Genomic DNA, 8905 nt, shown 5'->3' on the forward strand with positions numbered 1-8905 from the left:
GCACTTTATCATCCAAATAGAGTCTCGGTGCTGCCATCTAGTGTGGCAGAAACTAGACGTCCAAATTAACATGACCAACGGTATCTCACCCATTGTGGTGGTCCGGAAAGAGTGGATACCACCTCTAGAGAACGCACTAGGTCTGCTCATCGACAAGACCGATTGTGCAGCTCATTGGAAATAAAAAAAAAGTTATTGCGTTTGTGTATTCAATCCCTAAAACGAAAAACGGAACATAACGGAAATAATTTTTAATCTAATGATCCTATTTCTATGTACTGAAATGTGATTAATAGTTTGCATACTAATAGACTATGAGAGTAAAAGTTTTCGAATTCATAACTTGAATTTCTTTCTTCTGAAAATATACCTGAATAACCACTGAGAACCTGAATAACCGCTTTTTGCAGTCTTGGGTATCATTGTTTCTTTGAATAAGAGTCAAATTATACGAAGAACATTTAAAACTTCGTACTCTTTTGATACTATATTTTTAATATTTGCACTTTTCATTAGATATCGTAATAGTGCAAATACAAAAAATTATCTTTTATTTATTATCTTCTATCTATTATCTTTTATTTAAAATATTAGGATAATTAAAAAGCTTGTTACTAAAATTATCTTACCTTATTTATTTTTGTTTTATACTTACCTAAAATAAATAAAAATTTAACGAGTCAAATTTACATATTTCACACTATTTTTAAACACTAAAAAATCAAAATGAAGCATAAACTGATTCGACAATTTATTTAAAAAAATTGAAATATGAGAATAAATTTTTATGCGGTTCAAAATTAAAATATTTTGTAATGAACACTAAAATTCAAGTACAAATGAAGAAAAAAGCTACTTAATATTTTTCAAAACCACCTTTAGCATTGATCACTGCGTATAAACAATCTTCCATAGAATAGAAGAACATTTTTTTTTGCTGTCTGCATTAGCGCTAGTAGACTTAATGCTCTCAAATAGCTCAGCTTTGTTTCTAGGAACAATTCTTCCCAGTTCTTTCTTTACTATTTTCAAAAAATTTAAATTTGATAAGCATCTGGTGTATTAGCTAGTCACGGTAGCACTATAATTTTGTTTTGCTCCAGTCAGATTTTAGTTGATTTTGTATGAGGCGAGCATAAATCTTGTTTGAAAATAAAATCGTTCTCAAATATTCATGCAGCGCTCGAGAATATCTTGATAAATCTTGATATCTGAAGCAACTTTTACCTTTCCAGGTCCGTTTATGCTAATGTAACTTAACACTATCTCACTATAGCTGCAAACAACCGCACATTCCAAGCTTTCTTTAATAAATTTTTCATGTAATCTCTCTATTATTATTTCATCCACCAAACTGGAACGCTTTGACAACCATAAGACACGCATGGACATACTTTCGGCACTAAATATAGTTTTGCAACTCCATAAAAATCTTGATTTTCACCATCTTATTCTTGCAAGCTTTTGTTTTACAGTCGTTAGTGGTTTTGTTTCTGGAACACAAGATTGAAACTTAAATTTGAAGACGCCTTGCTGTCAATTTAGAAACATTAATTCTATCCTTCTTCTTTCCATTTTTTGATCATTAATTCCATCCTTCTTCTTTCCATTTTTTGATCATTAATTCCATCCTTCTTCTTTCCATTTTTCGATCATTAATTCCATCCTTCTTCTTTCCATTTTTTGATCATTAATTCTATCCTTCTTCTTTCCATTTTTTGATCATTAATTCCATCCTTCTTCTTTCCATTTTTTGATCATTAATTCCATCCTTCTTCTTTCCATTTTTGATGCAAATATCGTACTGTTCTGGAAGTTTTTTTTTTAAACTAAGCTTAAGGTTTGCCACCTCTAGATGGCAACACGATATAGCAACAAAACAAAAGAATTGAAAAAGAGAAGAGATGTCGAAGATGAGAACGAGGATAAGAACAGAGGATGAGCGGAGCGGTTTTTGAAAGATGTGATTTATAATTATTTCTTTATTATTTTTATTTTATGTTTTCGGTTTGGGATGGGGCATAAGTATGTGCTATAATAAATTTGTTTTCTGCTACAGATACAGTTCAGCGTGAAATCAATTTCACATTATGGAAATTTATAAAAAGAACCTGCAAGTGTCACTCTAAGCTGTAAGTTTACTGTCATCTCTGGCTGACGTTTTTACAGTTTTTATTTTCCCAATATTTAGCTTCACATCATCCTCATGCATCAAAATGAATTATGTGTCTGATTAGAGAAAAGCAATTTTACAGTGATACCGGGAACAGCTATTTCACCAGATCTGAACTCAATTAAAAATTTATTGAGTATAGAAAAGAAAAAAATGTTCGAAGGTGCTCTTACAGACAAAACTTAGCTAGTGGAGATTAAGTCTACTTGGGCTAATGCGGTTAAAAAAAAATTAAAAAAAAACTTGCTTGTTCCATACAAGATTGTTTATATGCAGTGATCGAAGTTAAAGGCGATAATGTAAAATTTTAAACAACTTATTTTCTTAATTTATAATTAAATTGTAGTGTTTATGATGAACCATTCTAAAAGTTTGGACCTAATGAAGTTTTACTATATTTTGATTTTTAATGATTACAAATAATACGGAATATGTAACTTTTCAATTAAATTTAAATGCTTAAAAATAAATTAACAAAATAAGAATATTTTTAATGTCGAATTTTTAAATTTTTCTAACATTTTGAATCAGAGGTGCATTTTCAATATTTACGTTGATTTCTTTCAGTTTAAATTTGATTCATGTAATTTTGTTCGTGAAATTTATAATTTGTTTCTATGCAATTATGTATGTTAAGATGTATGTTTTGTGTGACTTAATTTATAGACTAGAAAAATTGTTATTGATTCAAAATTTAATATTTTTCAGAGATGTTTAAAAAAAAAAAAAGAGACAGAACAGGAAAAAAACAAAATAAGAGATCTTAAAAAAAGAAAAGAGAAAAAAAAGGCGAAGAAAATATATCTAAAAGGGTCAAGCTATAAGAAGATAAGAAGTCAAGCTAATTCAATTTAGTTTCCGATCAGTAAATAAATTTAATTAGTGCTGATACTTAAGTATTTGCGTTATCTTTTGATAGTTTTAAAAACTAAGTTATATTTCGGTTTCCAAACTGTAGTGGCGTCATCTATTATTGTTTTGGGAAACTAGTTTCTTTTTCATATTTGATCAAGCGTAGGAATTTTAGAGTTAAGTCGAAAATTTGATAAAATTGATTGCGTGTAATGATTAATAAGATTCGAATAACAATTTTTTAGACTTAATTTTGAAAAATTTATTTCATTTAAAAGTTAAAACGTTTATTACGAAAGGAACCATGTACTCAAATCAAAGAACATGGTTCCCTTCAATTTTTTCTTTTCCCTTTCCTCTAATTATTGCGAAGGCTAAAACATTGTATAAGAAAATAAATCCTTAAAGTAGAAACTTTTCTAAATGTAGTTCTATTGCAATTTGACAGTCTGAAAAAAGCGAATCGAAATTCATTTAAATGTTTGGACTATTTCTCAAACATTTTTTTCATTTTATTTTTTAATACAAAGCTGTTTTCATGAAAAAGAAAAAAAATTAAAAAAATTTTATTACACTTTTTAAATGCATTAAATTTATTTAATCATAAATATAATGATACTTAAAATCAATGCTCCATTTAAATGTGTAAAATATCACAAAATAAATGATCGTTGTAGTTGCAATCCATAATAAATATTCGTTAAATGTTAAGGTTTATTTACATTATCTTTCCCCTTAGCTTTTTTATATTTTCACAATACATCACAAGCTTGTCAAATTGCTACTCCAGCCTCATACGTTTAATATTATTCAAATAATTTGTATACAATTTTTTTAACCTTTGTTAAAAATCATCGATTTGGAAAGGTGTGTACATTTCTGAGTACAGCACTAATACATAGCACTGTATTAAATATTGTATTCTGTATGCGTGTTAATAAGTTTCCTTATGTAACCGAAAATGGCAATAGGCTGAAATCGTCCTTTCTCATTATTGTGCCAATATATTCGGTCCAAAAAAAAAACATATAATGGGATCCTTAAATTAATCTGGAAATATTTGACTGTCATCAATTCAGAATTAATAAAAGTTAAAGGGAAGTTACCTGTGTTAACTACTTATTTGTCTCTTATTCAAGGGTATCTTTTTTTACTTTTTTTGTTAACAGAGATATTTAATCCACGTTTTTAAATAATATCTTTAACTATTTTTAATAATTATACAATTATATTTAACTTAATTCATTATTCCAGCTCTTTTTTTTGGATATTTTTATTTAAACTTAAAATAACAATCTCATTCAAAATTATAACTTAAAACTAAATAAGATGTACATTTATTATATTAAAAAGAAATTCTATGGCATCACCTTATTTTATAACATTTTGTGATAAAAATATTTAACTTACAATGACTAAACTGTAAATAGTTTACAATTAGTTTTTGATCAAGTTCCTTTTATTTTTATAACCAGCGGGTGACCGAGCTCCGCTCGAAGAAAACAGGTATCGAAACTAACTCGAAGATTTAAATTTTCAATTGTGATTTATCAAAACAGTACATGCCATAAGAAAATTTGGGAAACCATTGGTGAAAAGATAACCGGTTAAAGTGCACCATTGTAAACTATCCAAACAAAGTTAGAGTTTGGAAAGGGAACTATTCTATACAAAGGTAAAGTTTGAAAAGTCATAGGAAATAAAATGTAATTGATAACAAAAAATTATACAATTAAAGACACTGTTCACAACGAATTCGTAAATTTGCTTCCGATCATCCGCTTCTTGAAAATTCTTGTCCAGGAAAAGGCGTCGATGAGAGAGGTATTGTCGAGCATAAAAGACGATGTAAACTCCGCTTTTTCTCAAAACAGCATCGATGGGCAGCGGGTTGTCGACTGGATCGCAGACTAATAGTTGACGTTCTTCGTGACCTTCTTCTTGCTTCGTAAATTCCTAGCATCCAGTGCTCGCCTCTATCCATTCGAGCTCTCTTGTGAATGGGAATGAGTAGCACGTCGAATCCTTGTTGAACGCCGTATAGATAGTTGGAAGCCTTGTTCTGGTCACTGATATCGTTGAGAAGAGCCATTCCTTCATAAGCGCCATCCGCTGTTGTAACGTAGAAGCGTGCGACAAATTCAGGGTGAAGTACGGCAACTTTGACGGTCGGGTAAGCTTGTTCGGCGTAATGGAGAAGCATTCTGACAATGACGGTATCTTCTAGTTGTCCATTTGCGGGTAGAATTGAGTTGATCGCTTGTTGTTCCAAAATTCCGGCTCCTTGAAGAATTTCATGTAGAGGTGCGTTCTGCATGTTGAACATGTAGCTTGAAATCTGACGAATGTTGAAATGTCGGACTTTGTTGACGGTGGTTTTAACACAAAAGTTAAACTTTTCTCCACTTTGATAAATGTAAACTAATGCGAACCTTACAATTAAATTATTAATTCCTTCGTATATTATTGGTTTAAGTTGTCGAAAATTAATATTTCAATTGTAAGGTTCGCATTAGCATACATTTATAAGAGTGGAGAAAAGTATCTATAGCCATTATGGCGAACTAATAAAGTTTGAAAATATCCTATCTGTAACTCCGAACTGCTCGACCGTAGCGCTTCAAAACCGGCGCCAATCGATTCCTCGTGGCCAAAAACCCCAGACCCCCAAGTTTACCGGAGTTTATTAATTCTGGGGCGATTTTTGACTTGGCAACCATTCCTTGTATTATAGTATAAGATATATATTATGAGAAAGTGTGTGTATCAACTAATACGATTGAAAAAAATTGAAATGGTAAGGAAGCTGTCAACTAACTTTTGCCAAATTGCTAATTAATTTCTTTGACGAAATTTTTTTGACTAGTTTTCATGTGAATGAAGTTCCAATTATAGCTGAGAAAAAGTATTTGGTTTTAATTTTATCCCAATGTCCTTTGCGGAGCCCTATATGTGATAATGGAATAAAATTTTAGTTAAAAATGTTTTTAGCCTTAATTTTGATTAATTTATCTGGTACTCGTCAAAGCAATCATAGGGATTGGCAAGAGAGAGCAATTTGAATTTAAATATCGATATTTTGCTGTGTTTTCATCGTCATTTGGTATAAGTTTTTGAAATTTTTTTCAAAATGAAAATTGCATTTTCTTTTTTCTTGAAAAGTGCACATAAAATTGAAAATTTATTTTTCAAAAGTTTCTAAAATTAAATAAAAAGAGAATCATCGAAATCACGCCACAATGTTTTAAAATCATCTATTTGATGAAAATCATATTACAGTATTTTCAAAACATCCAGTGTCCACTGCAATCACATATATTAATGTGACATATTAAACTGTTCAAATAAAAATTATTTTCGTTAATTTATAAGCTTACTGTAAGCAGTGTTATCTATGGAAAAAAATTTGAACAAAAATCCGACCCTCGTTGAGGATTGCCTTGCTACATGAATGTGCGGCCAGAATTTTATTTATAACTTTTTCTGCTATAATTTTTCTTTAAAAATTGGTTAGTCTAATTAAAGTTATCCAATAGAAAAAATACAAACTCTTACTTATATTTTAGAAAAATAGCTAATTGTGTTTAATTGGTATATTATCAGTGTCTCAAGTAACAGTTAATTAAAATAGATTGACCTGTATAAAAAGAGAAATCGATAGTTCATAATTCTAATACAATGAGAAAAATACAAGAGCTATGAAATGGTATTTTGATGAAATTAATGTTTATTACATTACAATACAACACAAATTCACTAGTCATGCAAATTAAAAAGTGAAAGAAAAACATTTTTAAAAGAGAATGCATCTTTGTGCATGTTTTCATGCAGCAAGTTTGAATATAATTTTATAGTAAATAATGCTGAAGAAATTTTTCCATTTGCTTTTTTTACGCTATGTTTATAAAAAATTTACAGTTTTATCATTTTTGAAATTGTGACTCGCAATAGTTTAATTTGACCATGTAGAACAGCGTAGAAAATGTAAATCAATCTATGATATTCGTCGAAATGTTCTGTTCTCATTTGCTAAGATATAAATCATTTGCAGTAGCAAAGAATTTAAAAACAGGGTTACCAAACTTGGCAACCTTAGCACCATTGAAAAATAATTGCTCCACATGAAAATACTTGCACGGCAATACACTTAATATAATATAGACATGAATTGTTTATTGTCAGTATTTGAAAAAATATATTTATATGTTATTACGAAAAATTTTGTACACCCGCTTTCATTTCAATTAATGATAATTACTTAAATTTGAATGAAAATATTTTTAATTCTAAACGTTCTGTAGCTAGAAGTTAGTGGGTTTAAATCCCCCTATATTTTTGATTAAAGCAAAATGTATACATTGAGTTTACCTAAGCAATGTAAAAATTTTGCGTTTAACTTATCTTTCAGTAATCAGATTTAGAGTTAGTAATTTCCACAAATTGAATCGAACAAGTAATTATTTCATGATGAATACATACGAAGTAATTTTTAAATGAAATATAATATTGTTGAAAACATTATTTCAGTTAGCTAAAAATAGTATTCCAGAAGTATGCGATTGATATTTTTTACTAAAATTACCGATGTAATAAATATTTTCAATCTTAAAGAACTATATAGCTCCTTGTCACAATATTACGTTTTCTAGTTTTTATACATTGCCAATAGCATAAATATTTATAAACATAGTTTTATTAGCTACATTTCACATATGGATGTATAACGTTCTTGATTTCAATAATAATGATAAAAATGAGGATTTAACACTATTGAAAACAAACAATTTAATTGATAAGTTCTATAAACTCAACGAAGTTTGAGTGGATATTTATGAAGCTATAACTGGACATGGACTTTTCCAGCCACCAAATACTTTATCCAACTCAACAGCTGTAGCAAGAGTCAAATGGTCTTTGAAATGCCTACTAACAGCTTGGATACCAATAGGTACTCCATTATAAAATCCAGTGGGTATCTGCGAACTAGGAAAACCTAAAATACTGAATATACAAGTGTAGGCAATATTGGGGTATTTGGGAATGGTCATGAGATAATGAGGAGGTGGTTCTGGATGAGTCGGTATCAGGAGAATAGCATCTTCGCTGAAGATTTCCTGGAATTTCTTCTCTAATTCTTGGTATTTCTGTAAGCATTTGTAGTAAAAGGCATCTTTGGTCCTTCTGTCAACCATGGCGAAGTAGATGGCCGGCCACGTGTGATCGGAGAGTCGGAAGATGCTTTTGAAAAGTTCCCACCAGAGGTTGATTTTGCCGCTTTCACCGGCTAATATATAGAGTGTGTTGGTATTTTGAAAATGTAATACTTTGATTTTCTTTTCAATTAATTTTGATTTTCATTTCTCTTATTGCAAAAATAAGTATCTTATTTTTAAGTTATTGATAATTATTGTTGTGAAAAATGGCATATTTATGGAAATTAGTTAAATCAGAACTGGTAATTTTAGCGAATGAATTAGAATTAGATGTAAAAGAAAATAACACAGTTCCAGAGATAAGAAATAAAATTGTAACGCAAGATAATTATGACGAATCTATAACTAAAGAAATAGTTAATAGAATTTTAGAAGAAAAACGGGAGAAATCAGAATTAAAACTTTTAAGAGAAAAGGTTTTAAGTCTAGAAAATAATGACAAAGATATATCCTATTTAGGTAAACTAGTAAAAGCTGATTTAATTGTTTTGGCAGATGAGTTAGGAATATTAGTAAGTGATACCGAACCAGTTTCCGAAATCAGGAAAAAAATAATATCAGATGAAAATTACAATGAGGGGTTAACCAAAGAAATTGTAAGTCGTATGCTAGAAGAAAAGAAAGAAATGCAAGAATTACAAATTTTAAAGGCTAAAAATCAAGAACT

The 8905-nt window shown here is 29.5% G+C and overlaps 1 protein-coding gene across 1 annotated transcript; it reads right to left on the minus strand.

Annotated features, from left to right (window-relative positions):
* Positions 1-7673: 7673 nt before the first annotated feature.
* On the minus strand, positions 7674-8438 carry LOC147809426 (fatty-acid amide hydrolase 2-like). The gene has a single exon (XM_087164104.1). It carries the CDS (start codon positions 8215-8217, stop codon positions 7855-7857), a length of 363 nt encoding a protein of 120 aa, XP_087020230.1. The 5' UTR covers positions 8218-8438; the 3' UTR covers positions 7674-7854.
* Positions 8439-8905: the final 467 nt, after the last annotated feature.

The sequence above is a fragment of the Parasteatoda tepidariorum genome, chromosome 5 (genome assembly GCF_982258835.1).
Source record: "Parasteatoda tepidariorum strain Cologne lab strain chromosome 5, Ptep-v5.0, whole genome shotgun sequence".
Lineage (NCBI taxonomy): Eukaryota > Metazoa > Arthropoda > Arachnida > Araneae > Theridiidae > Parasteatoda > Parasteatoda tepidariorum.